The sequence below is a fragment of the Betta splendens genome, chromosome 15 (assembly GCF_900634795.4).
Source record: "Betta splendens chromosome 15, fBetSpl5.4, whole genome shotgun sequence".
In the NCBI taxonomy this organism is placed as follows: domain Eukaryota; kingdom Metazoa; phylum Chordata; class Actinopteri; order Anabantiformes; family Osphronemidae; genus Betta; species Betta splendens.
Genome location: NC_040895.2, coordinates 5415244 through 5430889, shown reverse-complemented (window position 1 = coordinate 5430889; position 15646 = coordinate 5415244). Strand labels below are relative to the sequence as shown.

Sequence of the window (15646 nt, the reverse complement as noted above, 5' to 3'; positions counted from 1 at the left end):
GTTTAGTTAAATGTGCTAAAGGAGACTGTTTTTATAGTAAACATCTACATAGATGTCAGATGTTTTATAATAATCTAGTGCCTCAATTGAACTTTTGCATATGTCCGCGAGTTCGCGGGATGACAGCTGGTATTGGTAGAAAAGATGCATTATTCATCCCACGGTGCGTTTCACCTTTGACAGGCTGGAAAAAAAGAGGACAGTCTTCTTTTTTTAAACTCCATACCTGAGCTGTTCCTCTGCTCACGCTGGACAGTAGAGCTCTATTTAGCCGTACTGTACCATCGCAGCCTTTCTTCTCTCTCACTTCCTCCTCCTAACTGTCTGCTGCATCCCCTCGCACCACCTCTCAGCAGGCTCTAAATAGATCCCTAATGTATCCCTCTGTGAACACTCCAAAGGTTAGGATGACATTTTAACCCTGAAGCGTGGTCCATTTCCTCGCTGAGATGCGTCACAGTCTGGTGGTTTGTGAAACTATACTCAGGATGCGGGATAGTGGAAGTTAAATTTGAGTGTTGGGATCCAGCTTCTATTCTAAGACTGTTTCCCCATATACGTGAATTGCTTGTGTTCTTATGGTCAGCTGCTCATCTTTTTGTCCTTTTACTGCATCACACTAGGCACAAGTCATTACATACAGTAGGAGTGTGTGTATATAAAGTACAAATTGAATGTGAAGAGTCTCAACATCACATTGTGGCTTGGTGGTTTGATCCCCACCAGGTGTGTCCTTGAGCAAGACACTTCACGCTAGCTCCCCAGGGCCTGCAGTGTGGCAGCTCATGCTCCCCCAGCAGATGGGTCAAAGGCAAACCTCCCCCTGTGGGACGAATAAGGGGAATTATTACTATTATTGTTGTTGTCTGCATTTTTTTGCCTTCCTGTATGTTTTAGTGTTGTTTTTTTTTTGCAGAATCCCAACCAATCTGACATACGTGTTATTAATTTGATCCCAGTTGGTGATCAAATGGCATTGCTTTAGTTTTAAACACACTCAGTTGTGATAGTGGTCATGGAAACTTAGCGCTGCCTTCAGCTTTAATAATGACACAGGAGCTGACCTGGTTTCACAGCGACCTTCTCCGGTGGTGACCTTTGACGAGTCAGACGGACTGTTCGATAAATCCATGGCTTTTTCACTGGAGAAACTCAACACTGTTGAGTGGGAGTTACTTATAGCAACATAGACCGGAGTGGCAGACCTTCCAGGGTGCATCTGACCCGGTGTGTGATTATGGGCTGTAGATGGTCCAGCACGAAGCCGTCCCTGTGTTTTATTAATGAACACACAATGAGCCGATGGCGGCCCAGGAGTTGGGAATCACAGTGAATTCATTAGAACGATGCGGAGTCTTGGAGATGATGTGGCAGCACTTTAACATACACACAAAGGCACCCGTTGCCATGGTAACCCCCAGAAGTTTTCACACGGTCCAGATGATGTTTCTTTGTGACAATGCTGTGCGTGCTACAGCCCCCCCCCTTCCCACCACCATACTGCAGTGCAGAATCATCATCTGAAGCGTCCTCGTCCGGCTCCCTCTTCGACTTGACAGCCTCTTAGATGTGCGGTGCAGCCTCCGTAGTGATTCCCGTCGTCCGATTCCCATTCGTCTCTTTCATTCTCTGTGGCATGACTTCCAGTTTGTGAAGATTTGCGCAGCTTTTTGTACTTCGTTGAGCTTTGCAAGTCTCACACACACACACACACACACACACACACACACACACACACACACACACACACACACACACACACACACACACACACACACACACACACACACACACACACACACGGATATGGATCCCAGAAGCCTCCTGGCTGCTTTTCATTTTCCACCACCGTGACTTGTTTTGTGTCGCCAGCAACATGAACCTCGCCCCCGTGCAGCTCGCCCTAACCTCCCGCTGGCCCCGGACTCCACGGCGACACATCCTTGACTCGCGTCTTCCTGTGCCTGTTCAATTACGAGTCTGAGACCCGCGGCTGAAATTGTCGCTCCTGAAAAAGTCAACGTGCGCCGTGGCGCTCATGAATATTCATGCGGTGCTTTGTTTAGAGAGCCTGCAATTAGGCTATATTAGCACTCTAACATAAAAGGAGAAAATTATGATGATGTCGGCTCAGTGATGATAGTGATTTAAGTAAACAGAATCATCAAGTGTGGCCTTCAGCGCACAGAGGCATTTTCCTCTGGTGTCAGTCTGAGGTTAAAGACACGGTGCACATTTGCTTTTAGAGACCAGCTACAATACAAACCTCTCGATGGGAGAAAAGCATATTTTAATGAAGTTCAGTAGACTGAGTGTATCTGTTCCCCCCGTGTTGTAATGACTGATGCCAGGCACATCACGGTGGCCTGCAACCAGCGCTCCGACTCACGAGAACGAGAAGTTTTCCTGCAGCTCAGCTGCAGAAGCTCAGTTTCAAAGACTCTAGTGCGTCCCAGCAGCAGCTTGACTACTACAGACCATGAAATATGGTTTACTACTGCCATGAAATATTTAGAAATCATGTGGGAGAGGAAGTTGCTGTAAAGCCAGCTGTTTTTTTTTTTGGACTGTGATCCTCGTTGCACTATGTCATGTCACACGCACAGTCATTTGTCACATGCACATGCAGCTTTGATGCTGCTGCCAGTGTTTACGTGCCGACGCGACGCTAGAGAGAACCTCATACTGGCTGCTGATGCTGCAGAGCTGCCAGGCCTGCAGCGTAGCAGTTATGCGCTCTGTATGTTAATGGAAACCTCTCAGCAGCATCTGAGGCACGGGATCATAAAGTTGCGCGTACGCGGCGGCAGGCAGATGGGACTGGGTTGGAAGCAGAGGTGTTTTCAGGAAGGGATCGATGATGGGAGGTTGATCCTGGTCCAGTGGTCTTCGTGTGATTTGATGGGGGGGGTGTACTCTAAACATTCTCTGCATTAACATTTCAGAGTTCAATTTCTGTGTCCGTTTCAAACTACTTTATGATACTTATTGCACTCAGAGTCAGTTCATCCCTATAACAATAATGGTCCATTGGATGCTGGACTTCGTGTGTCAGAGTATTATTCTACAGCCAGTTTGTGTTTTTAGGAAATGCATCATATTAATGAGCACAGAGCTTTTACTTTGCACAATTATGAGACCGTGTGTGAAATAGGAGCGTTGTCATCCAGGGTAGTGGGGCCACTCTTAATGGTCCTCTGGAAGATCATAAACAGTCCTAATTACCATTACCTTATTTAAATGTACAGGACCACTCAAAATATAAACTCTGGAAGCCTCAAGCATGTGGCCTGTCCGAGTTTCCCATTAGCGGTCGTGTCTCTAAATGATAATAGTAGATTAGAAAGCAGTGGTACTGACCTCTAATAAAGATTCTCGTGTGGAGACGTTCATCACACAAAGTTGTCCATAGAGGTTTAACTAACAACCATACATCTACTAACACTGCATAGATGGATTCAAGTTGACTTTTCAGCTTCTAGTCCTTTTTACCCCACAGTTTCAGAGACAGACCTGGTGCTGTGACTTTTTCAAAAACTAGCTCCCAGCGCGCGGAGACGTGAACGGACTGAGCAGTGCACCGCGGTATTAAGCAGTACGGCCCCGATCGATGTGATCAAACTCCACTAACATTAGAGGTATTAGGTTGCTCCGGCCCCATTAGGAAAGTGCTTTGCCTCCTCCAGCCCTCTCTAGCAAGCAGCGGCGCATCCATTCCAGGTGACAGTGGAACAGTATCATCAGTCACCATATCGATCACGCGGTGATTCTCTTCCAGTTACACTGGGCGCTTTGGGAGGGCCGGGGTGAAAACGGAGGCTGCGTGGTGGGGAACGGGATGCTGTGGGTGGGAGTTTGATTTATCGAGGGATGCGTCAATACTTAATTTGCTCTCGCGGAGCTTTTGCACTTAGCCCAGCTGATGATCACTTATTTTCTCTGTGTGATGTTTTCTCCAAGGGAGACTTAATAGAGTTAGGGACTAAAAAGATGTTCAATTATCCATTTGCCTTGTTCCGTAATGGTAAACAGACAAACTCTGCTACATCAATCCTTGTAATACTAGAAACAATACTAAGTCACATAGGATTTATTGATTCATTGGAATCACACATTTTTATGTTTACATATTTATATATTTGTAATTTGAATCTCGAAGGACACAAACATTGGAGATTAACAGCTGATCTGTGTCTAGTAAAGTCATGTAGTTTGACAGGTTTCCTTCTCAGACGTCAGTAGCCCACACGTCTACATTTTGCAGCCAGCCTAATGGTCCCATTGCATAATGTCCTCTTCCAGGCCTTGAAGGTGGCCGCACCATCGTTCACCGTGTGGCTCTTCCTTGATCCACTTTAATCACCCCCATCTTTTATAAATGATTGCATTAACTGCATTCATTTTAGAAATTTGCCGAGCATTTGATCCGTTCGTGTGAAGCACGCTCCACAGGAACATTTCCAAGGTTGTTGGCTTGTTGTTGCGTCAAACCTGAACACACAAAGTAAACTTACTGTAGAACATGTCGGTCCTCCTTTATCCTCCTTCAGACCTGTATTGTTGCTGTGTGACGTTATTCAGCAACTTTAACAATCTCATTGCTTAAAATGAGTTTATTCCTCAGATGTGTCCTTCTATGCTGAACCTTTCACATTTTATCTGATGATTAATACACCCTCTGAGTGACTTTGACTACTTCAGATTCACAGGTTCCCTTCTCCTGGTCTCAGGCTTTGTTCTAATCAGTGGCGTGCGGTGAGGTTCATGGCTGGTGAGGCATTGACTTCTCCAGAGTCAGACTTACAATAAAAGAACTTGAATGACTATCTTTATGTTCACTATGGGCAAACACAATTACTTTAATTATAACAGAGGAACAGAGGGAACCAAACAGCGATACTGGCATTAACTCGCTTTACTCACTTAAAACAGAACTTTGACTTTAAATATACCACAAGACCTAACTCACCCTACAATGGACATTAATAGAACCATGAGACTTTGCTTTCAGTCAACACAGGAGTTTTGCCTTTTTTAGTTAACACAGGACTGCAAATCAACACAAGACTTTGACTTTACTTGACTTAAAAATCTAAGTTAGTGTCATCAGTTATTTTTTAGAAATCTGAAAACCATTTGTGGTCTTGATATTATATATTTTATAAAATATCCTGTGTTAGTCCAGACGTTATCACAGGTTGAAAACAGTGCAGTTGGTTTGTGTCTCGTAGTTTGAAGCAAACCTTTAAGCTCGGTGTTGGTCTTCCATCAGTTATGAGCTTTTTTTAGACGACTTACATAACTAAATAAGCTAACTGAGTTCGTTTGCTAACTCACTGGAGCAGCACCATCATCACTGGGGCGAAGAGGAAATACATTTATAACTCAGATCAGTGGACAGATATTGATTTCTATTTCATGTTATTATGTATTCATGTTATGGTATTTTTTCAGGCGAGGTGAGGCCCCGCCTCCCCTGCCTACCCTGACCACATGTCACTGGTTCTAATATATAAACTCCAATTGAAAGTCTTGCAAGGTTCGGTCCTAGTCGTCATCTATGAACCTGAGAGGAGCTGATGGAATTATCATTCTATTATCAGGAACTACAGACACTTATCTTCTATACAGCTTCATTAACCATCGGCTTGCTGGTTTCTTTTGAGTGGCACTTGACTGTGAAGCAACATCATTTAAAGATACCTCATTAGTGTTTCATCATTTTTACAGACGCCATTAAAAGGGCAGATGAAGATAAGTGATGTCTTTCTTACTCAGGTGGATTTTCAGTTCTTCAACAAATGCCCTTTGTCCTTTTAACATCCGCTGCAGCAACAGTGTAGAAACCAGTCGCTGCACAGAACAGACTGTCATTCACATGTCAACAGTCAGTTTCTGCTCAACACTTAATCTAATGAGATTTGTTATTAGAGCCAACAGGTCAAGAAAATAAATCATTTGTGTATGGGCTGATCGTGGATTACTTTTTCTCTACGGTCGGCCTAAAGCTCGCCTGTCATGACAGACCTACACTTCCTCCCACATAATTCTTCCTCTTAGCATGCGGGAGCCAGAGAGAGCATCCGATGCCGAAGCTGTGGTTACAGGAAACCTCCTCGGCTCTAATTATCCCCTCACCATGGAGCAAGGCTCCGTGTCCCGCTGCCCCCTGAATGTGAAGTGCGGCTCCTTTCAGCCGCCCAGCAAAGGGGAGGAGACTGCGTTCTCATTAGCCCATGAATCATACGTGGAACGAGAGCTGCAGCATATTGGTGGAGAAAAAGGCTTTTAGGTTTTAAGAAGTTGGAGGTGGACGACTAACGCTGTAGGTTGAGGGTTTCGGCCTCGAGACTCACCTGCAACCGACGACAAGGCCTGATTATTTGTAATAGACTGTGACTAGATTATGAAATCAAAAAACTGTTCAGTGTTGTGTGTCTGCATGAAGCTGCAGTCTGAGTGACGCCATACAGTGTGAGAGGATTAGCCACGTACAAAAGACTGGATTAGCACGGCCTTCAGACAAACACACCAACCACATGTTGTGTCTTTTGGCTGAAAGCCACCTTCAGCGCCGGGTTGCAAAGGTCAGCTGGCAGCGGGTCCGTCTGGAGGAGCCCAGTGTGAGCCCGCCTCGCCCGTGATCGCTCCTTGTCTGGACGTGGGGGGGGGGCTTCAGATGCTGACTCACTTTTTAAGGGTTAGCGCCATGCCAGCAGATTATACTGGTAGTAAACGTATAAATCACAGGAAACATAATAGTTAACAAACATCACTTGGTTGTGACTTGAGTAACGTTGTGTTTTTCAAGCTGTTCCTTTCTTACACCACACTGAGGGCGATCCTATTAGTCAGCAGAACACACACCCACCGGAGAAGAAAGAGAACCGGCCGCGGCATCTAATTATGCCATTACGCATATTGCTACTGTATAACAACAAAAGATTAATGACTGCAGTGCAGCGAGACTGGTTGGTTTGTTTTTTTCCCTTTGCTTCTGCTCTATGTATTAGAAAATCCAGAAGTTCCAACTGAATAATAGGCTTTTGTCGTATTGTTTATTCAACTGCTTTGACAGGGTGGATGTTGCAAGAACGCACAGAGAGCATCAGGATCCGCCACGCTGGCCATGTGATGCTCAAAATGTTTAGTTAACAGGAAATCATTAGGAAAAGAGAAATGGAGTCTGGCTACGATTCCTTCTGGATCTGAGTAACTTTTGTCCTTTTTCTTATTTTGAAATTGAAAGAACCGTGTACGTTAATCTTTAATGCTTGAGACAAAATTGGCTCAGACAGTTCCAGATTGAATGGTCGCATTCAATCAACTGGTGGTTGAAATGCATGACGCCACAAACACCTTTTGCTTTTCAGCTAGTGACACAATAAAGACAAAGCCCATTTGATATTATCTAGTATTTTGGTTTTTGGTTGGGTGTTTCATGAATTAACACATCACACGTCGTGTTCGCTGTCCTGAAATGTGGCTGACAGACTAATTGTGTGTCGTTTCCTCCACAGTGAACTTTGACCACTTCCAGATACTTCGGGCCATTGGGAAGGGGAGCTTTGGAAAGGTACAGTACCGTCCTCTCCATCTTCTCTGCAGTAGATTTGTTTTCTCTAAACGTCTGATTATCCGACGGTTAAAGGATCGACACAGGCCAAATCTCATTCTATCACAGAGCTCATATGATAAATATTTCTTCAGGTTTAATAATAGTCCATGGCTTTTCTGACTCCTTCTGTGAAGTCACTGTAGGAGAGCCAATTTACTTTTCACTTTCTGACAGTGGACCTGTTGGGAGTTTTGACCCCACATCTCCATTTAATTACAGTGCAGCATAATGCAGCGGTCACATTTGTCACTTCGCTCAATGCCGGGGCTGCAGGGAGGACAGCTTGGCGTGTCGCTGTGCATACGCTGCATATAGTGAAACCAAATTACCGCAGTTCCTTTCAAGCCCGGCTCGGGTGCCAACGCCATCAGCTGCGGCTATTGTCGATAAAACACACATTTTGAATTAAGTCGTGAGCCGCTTGTGGAAGAATTCCTTTGCGTTCATACTGAGTGTGTGTGAGACTTGAAAAATGAATTCAGAGCAGTGTGTGCGTGTGTGCATGTGCCAACACACAATTGGACTCTCGAGGCTGGAATCGTTTATCTTCATTTTCAATCCCCAATATCACAGTTAATGTTTGTTCATTATACTCATGTCTGAGCACGTCTTTGAAAAATGTAACAATCTTTTCCCAAAACATCTCCCTGCGCCACACGGAAGATCATTGCCCACATGTGAATACATTATCATGTGAATTTATGCTAATTTCTACCTATTGTTTTCTTTCCACAAACCTCTGTCTCTTTCTTTGTAACGCTGGGCGTCTGCAGCAGATTCGCTGAGTGTCAGAGAATGAAGCAGGGCATCCAGGCTGATGTTAATATTGATTCAACAAATAAACACTGCTTCATGTTTTTGGCTCTAAAATTAATAGAGTTTGACGTCTGCAGTGACGGAAGAAGACATGACATTAAAGTGCAGAAGAAATTCTTTTCTTTTTTCGGACTTTTATTTACATATACGAGAGACTAAAGAACTCCAAGGCAGGAAAAGGCTTAATCCAAGAGGCAAGGTCTTCGTTTGAGAATATCTGTCTCACAGACATGTTTGCATGTACTTTTATGGAGGCGGGTACGTGCAGCCACAGATAAATTGCACCCACACAGGCAGACAGATGCTCCAGAGTCCAGATAAAGTTTGTCCTTATTGGAGGTCGTCCTGTCTGAGGGTTTTTGCTTCACCTCACACTGTGCTCCCGCTGCTTCTGAATACTGAACAGGAAGAGTCTGTTGCTTTGGACAAAACACTGTAAAATGTGTGGGGAGATTTAAAGACATACCAATCAGTCCTGTGTGTGTGTGTGTGTGTGTGTGTGTGTGTGTGTGTGTGTGTGTGTGTGTGTGTGTGTGTGTGTGTGTGTGTGTGTGTGTGTGTGTGTGTGTGTATCGACTGACTGACAGAATTGGTCACGACACAGGTGTGGTGTTTCACCGCCTCCGAATGTGAAACGCTAACTGTCAATTTCGGCTCGTGTGGGAGCTGCAGGAAACCGGGTCATTCTGTAGCTGTGTGTTTTGAAGAAGTTAGGGAATGTGTGTTGTGGCACTTGTTCTTGCACAGCGGGGAGCCAAGAGGTAAGCTGGAGCAGAGAGACCGAGTGGAGGAAAGCAGAGGAGCGCCTCTTTACGGTACATGACAGCGCTGAGTACAGCCCTGAGCATCTCCAAAATGAACACTTCCACAGTTTGATCATTGCTACAATATTTGCGTCACTTCTTACAGTGGATTAGGCAATCACGTAGGATTTAAGGCCTGTGAAACCAACGGTCGGCCACTGACTACTGGCTTTTCCTCCTGCGGTAGATGTCCAGGTTGGTGCCTCCTGCTGGGTCACATGTCCAGACAAATGGGAGGAGAGGTAAAGCACCAGTGCATCCTCTGATCCTGACAAATGTCATTCTGTCTGTTACCACGGCGTCCCCGTTTACGCCACAGCCATGAAGTCAACAACAGGAGAACCTCTCCTGTGGGTTCAGTCCTGCGGTGGATGTAATGCTTGTTGTGATTGACAGGAGTCAGGACACACATGGCCTCTTTTTACAGATGGGTTCATAAAGCTCAGTGCACCAATCACCAAAAAGTCTTCTTATTGTTACACTTTAAGATGGATGGACCGTGGGACCAGCGGCACTACCAAGGCAACAAGCCTCCTGTCCCCAACTTCCTTCACTGGTTCCAGCTGCATGAAAATCACGTTTCTGGCTCATGAGATCAAACATGTTTCACAGTGTGACACTTCATCATTTCGTTTCTTCATCAGTGCGGGGACTCGTTCCTCTGCCGCCTCATCTCGTCCTCTTCCTCCATCCTCCCCTGCTCCTCTAACAATTCAATTTCAGTGTGTTTTATGGGCACAGCACTAAAGAAAACCTGTTCTGGCAAAGCAATATAGTATTAAAAATAAACTATGGCCATGATCTGGTTTGAATTTGCGCTCCAACTACTCTCTCTCTTTATCTCTGTTTTTTATGTCTTGGCACCTGTGTCCTCTACTAGGTGGGATGGAGAGTGCTGGTAGATAGGTGTGATTATTTCCAGAGCAGCTCATTTGTTACATGCCTGCTAGAGGGCTAGTTGGCCATACACAGCACCAGAGCAAGGATAATTGCCTGCTTCCCCGTTGCTCTCTTTCCTCCTCCACCTTTTTCCCATGAGCATCACACTCTCACCCCCCCGTGTCACTTCATCTTGTCAACTCAGGCTACACAGAGGACCGCTGCGTCTGCTGCCAAAGCTGCCGCTGACAGTGATTTAGTGACAGCTCCTTAATGCCAACAGCCAGGTTGGTAAACATCTAAACAGAGGGAGGGAGGCAGCGACGGAGGCGGATGGGCGAGAGGTCAAAGGTGCCGCGGGAGCTCAGCTGGTGTTTTCTACATCTTGCACTCAGGCGCGCACACACTTGAGTGGGAGTAAACCCTTATTAGGGCTGAGTGTGATGGAAGTAGAAAGACAGGCGACCAGAGACAGGCGCTGTAAAGAAGTGGGAGTGAAATAAAGAAGTAGATGAAGGGAGCGACAGCGAGAGCGCGGCTTTGAGTCCCTCCACATATTGGGGAGATGGCATCCATCCGTGGAAAGGTCAGCAGATGATGAGGACTTTTAGTGTCCTCTCTTTGCATTAGCCCCTCTGACTCCCAGCCAGAGTCCTGGTGCCTCTGAAGACTGACAGCTGAGGCGTATCTTGCATAAGGGCCGCTCCTTATCTTTTACCTTTGAGAGCTGAAAGTTGCCTTTGAAGGATCCAACGCAGCCCAGTCACTCTCGGCCTTCTGCAACCTATATGCATTAGGCCGGACACACACTCTCCTCCATTATAAAGCGGCTCTCAGCTGCTGACACAAAGCTCCGCTGACTTTCCCTGACTAAAAGAAGCAGGGGCCATAAGGCTCAAAAGTTTGAATCCATCTATTTCTGTCTGGGTGAATAGATTAGGATTCCAGATAAAGTTTTTCTATCTGCTTCGATTATTGAAGTTTGCTCGTCTTTGTTGATTGGCAGCTACACGCATTAATGAAGTGTGTTGTATCATTTCCATTTTTATTGGGGTTAAATTGTGTCTTGTACTGATTATCATTTCAGCAACTCTTCCCCTGAGACTCCTGCTAATCTCAGTCTTTGTACGCGCTGTGCCATCATTTACATTCGCCAGAAACGCCAGAACGAGCGCTTTGCTCCACCTCCACGCGTCTCACACCAGCAGCTCCGTGGAGAATGAATCGCCGAACTGTGACAATATTCGGGTTTTTTCCGAGAATAAAGTTTGATTAAAGCCTGATCTAAAAAGATGATAAAAAGGCTCATTTAGCTTTAAAGGTTCAGATATGAATTCTATTAACCCTCTGTTCTTTTATCATCAGTGCAGCAAGACCAGACGGAGAACGGATCAGAGACGTAGCATGTTTGATTAACAGTCTTTGAAGATACTGTCATTTCATATTTTAGGATTGAGACGATCTTGGATCCATCAGTGGACACTGCCAACACTGGTTGGCAGATTGTAGCTAACTTAACTAGCTCATGCTTGGACTTAATGAGACTTTAGTTTGAAAGAATTGGGTGAGTCTTGTTTTACTCGCTTGTGATCCAATAACTGAAGACAATATGAGCTAGTTACAGTTACATTACTTAGATACTAAGCATTTGTAGCTGTCCACTGCATATATGGGAACATCAGGCTCTACATTATCATAATAACAGCCTGGCTGTCAATCACTGCCGTCGACTCTTTGGTCTCGTATCCTGCGGTTTATTTTTGAAAGAAAGACATTTCTATTGGGTCATAGCACTACGCGTTCTCACACCCCATCTAATTTTGATTGCTGTGATATATTGCTAGATGTCAGATAACGGTCTCCATCACGCTGATGAGTATGCACTGTATGAGATATTTCACCCCTTAATAAAAAATGCGGCTACACCTCTAACACCTGCAGGAAACATGAAGATAAAATGCTCAGGATGAGCCCCTTAGGCACTGTCTGTACATATTTGCCTATTCAATTCAAGTGAGTTCAAGTCGTTTTTTTTTTACATAGCACCAATTCACAACTACAGGTGTCTCCAAGCACTTTACACAGCTGAAACCCAACATAGTTGTCTTGTGACGCATTTATATTTCCAAGTTATTTGTATTTTTCTGCACATGTTTATGTTGAGTGCAGCAAACGCCTCCACACCGTAAACCCTGCCTTCGCTCAGCTTTGTCTCAGAGAGTCTGATTATTAATGGCCTCGCCTGCCGTAATGGTGCGCCGTGGAGCCGTGCAAATGGATGCCCGAGCTGGGTAAACACTTTAATTTCCTGCAGGCTGGCAGCAGAAGACATCCAGCGGAATGAGGCAAACGAAAGAGCAAACGATTCCTCCTTCTCCGCGGATGACGTGCTCACCGGACCCTGAAGCGGTGCCTGCCTCGCTTGCACGCTCAGGTTTTGGTGATGAGTGCTGAACCGCCTCACTAACAGCAGACACAAGATGAAACTTCATGTTCAGTATACTTCCTCCTCTCCTCAGGCCCTGGTCCTCTATCTGTTCATTTCCCCCTTGTGTCTCAGAGGCTTTTGGCCAACTTGGCACTTACCTGACCTAGAAAACAGAAAATCCGGAGCTTCCTGACTGCGTCCACTAAATTTAACACCCAACCTTTTTTTTTACCTCCTCTCTGCAATCCTTGTTGTCCCATGAGCTTTAATCCTTCTGACAACAACTGATAGGACTTCTAACTATGGTAGAACGTTGGAGGGGATGAGGAGGAGGAAGGAGGGGATTTATGTGGCGTAAACAAAATGCAACGGACTTAACAATGACACCCAGCTTTGAAGTAGGCATGAAAGAGCTTATTCTGTGGCCAGGTGATGTGTTCGCCTAATAAGCATTTAAAAAGTGCTTGTGTTCCGGGAGTGGGTGACACTGAGATTAACCAGTGGGAGGTCTGTGTGGAGAGAAGTGTGAATTATTTTATTCTCTTATTTGTCATCTGAAGATGCCAGTGCAGCCTGTGAAGCACTTTCCTCAGCTCGTAGCATGATGAATGCAGCTCTGCACCCCACCTTGAACTGATAGCTCATTGACTACTTACTGATAGATCCCGACAGAGGCGGGAGTCAGGAAAGGTTTAAAAAGATAAGTACAGAGTGTTTTGACAATGCTATCGTCGCACTGCAGCGACCAGTACCTCACACAAACCGCAGATTTGTACAACGTATTAAATGGCCGCCGGCTCTGTTATTAAACACCATAAATCACCTCGCTGCTTGCAGCACATTTGCCGATGTGTCTCACATCAGCACCGACGGTATCAATGACGGTCTGACCGGCCACAGTAGGTCTTTGTTTGAGATTCAGTCCAACTGTCTACAGTATATATTACAACAAAAGCCCTGAGCAAGATGGTAGCTGTAGATGGGACCTAGTATCTCCACTGTGATTGATGAAACACATTATTAAAGGATGGTAATGAGCGTCCCGGCCTCCTATTTTTAGCCTAGTTCGAGGCTCTTGCCTGTCAGTCTTACCCTGTGCCAATATTTTCCACACCTCATAAATCTGGCAGCACAATACTCAATTTTTGGATCTGTCAGTTGAGGAAATCACGTCCAACGTGCTCTTTGTATTTCCTCAGCATTTTAATATCCCAGGACTTATTACTGTATTATCACTGCTGGCACTTCCACTAAAGAAAATCGTATCTCTCCTCTTCGGATCAAATAAATATTCTTCTGACGACTACATGCACTGCTATAAACAACTCCTTAAATGAGCATCCGTCATCCGTCCAGGAACGATGAGGTTAAAGCAGCATCTCAGTGGAATATGTGACAGGTTTCAGTGAGTCTCAATCAAATCTTTCTTCAACGAAATAAACAGGTATATATTTTTATGTATACCTGTATGTATGTATGTATATATATTTATGTTTTTACTGCTTACTGTTGTATGACTCAGTATGTTTAACTGAAGCAACTGCTAAATGTTGTATTTACAGTGATGCAATTACAGGAAATATGTATCTTCACAGGTCAAAAGCTGAGTTTAATTTAATATTTGATTAGTTCTTAGTAATGATGGAGTGAACCACCTGGTCAGCTGCTTCTCTGCTCAGCCCTCTCCAAACCACTGAAGAATCATGGTTGTTATTGTGGCATATGAGTGAACACTGTATTGATTTATTTGGATGTGGTGCATGTTTGAATGTTTTGATCAAGTGTAGTATTGTGTCTATCCGCCTGCCAAACACTCCTGGCTGAGTCGTTGTAGCTGAACTCCAGCAAGTCACCTGTTCAGCTCCTCGTTATGGAGACTCTCTCCTTCTCTAAGCGCTGATTAAACAGTGATTGTGCTGCAGCTAAACAAAGTCAGTATCATCTCTTCACGTGCATCAATAATTCCACACCTCAACTTCACTGAGCTGTCGATAGGTCCTGCCTCCACATTTACTGTGTGTGTGTGTGTGTGTGTGTGTGTGTGTGTGTGTGTGTGTGTGTGTGTGTGTGTGTGTGTGTGTGTGTCTGACAGACCACCTCTGAAAAGCTCTCTTTAGGACAGATAAACAGGTGCAATGTGCAGCTGGTGGTAAGAGATTACAGCCAGCGCTGTGACAGCATCTCACCCCAGGCCAGAGCTGTCGTCCTGGTTTCCGCTCATACAGCAGCTGAGTCTGGAGCCAAGTGTAAACCCTGGACTCGGCCCACGTGAATGGCCTGGTGTTGCTTCCTTTGTATTTTCTCATTAGCCACAGCGCCATTCAGGTTTCAGCTGCGTGGAACTATAGCAGTTTACTCACACTGGATTTAGACGCAGCTGTGTGAATGGCCCGTCAAACAAAAAGTCAACATTACATTACAAGTTTGTCATTCATTGTAAATTGTAGTTTCACAAGCCTCATCCTGAATTGACTGAGCGCAAATGAAACACAAGAATTGTCTCATTTTTTTGTCTTGAGAAGCAAAAGATTTCTCCTGCTTTTGTTTTTGTAATGAAGACAGTGACATGAGTGGATGTACTGAGGCTGAAGCATCTGCCGCTGACGACCCACGATGCATTGCATCGATGTAGTGAGGCCCTTTAGGGTTGTGAATGTGGTGTATGTAAACCTGTGTAGTGGTTTTACATTTTCCACGCGTCTCGCTGCCTTCAGGGCCGTCACCGGGTCGTAGCTGTGCGTGTCTGTTTACAAGAGACAGACGTGTAAATATACAGACCTGCAGAGGGAGGCTTGTTAGATCTATATGGTGCGTTTCACATGTTACCAGAGCGCCTGCTGTCCAGTGGACAACACCTTGGCTGCCTTTTGTATGATGACTCATGCCGGCTTGTAGCTAGGAAAAAACAATCCCAAACCTGGACGGTTGAATGTGCTAATTTAATCGCGAGTCTTTTCACCAGATGCGTGTTTCAGCGTCAGACTCTCCCCAAGCTTCTGGTCTCCTCCGCTCTTAAACAACATGACCTTTTATTTCTGACAAATACTAATACGGCAATAATGACGGCAATCTAAGGTGCTGCTGAATTGAAATCTAACCGTG

At 45.0% G+C, this 15646-nt stretch overlaps 1 protein-coding gene across 4 annotated transcripts in view; it reads left to right on the top strand.

The window, feature by feature from the left end:
* The window catches only part of LOC114870612 (serine/threonine-protein kinase 32C-like), a 46365-nt gene that overhangs the window by 9950 nt on the left and 20769 nt on the right, over window positions 1-15646 (top strand). For all 4 annotated transcript variants that reach the window (XM_055502361.1, XM_029175481.3, XM_055502362.1 and 1 more), the window contains one exon: window positions 7521-7576. In XM_055502361.1, the coding sequence (XP_055358336.1) occupies window positions 7521-7576 (56 nt within the window). Of the gene's footprint in view, window positions 1-7520; window positions 7577-15646 lie in introns of those variants that run through there.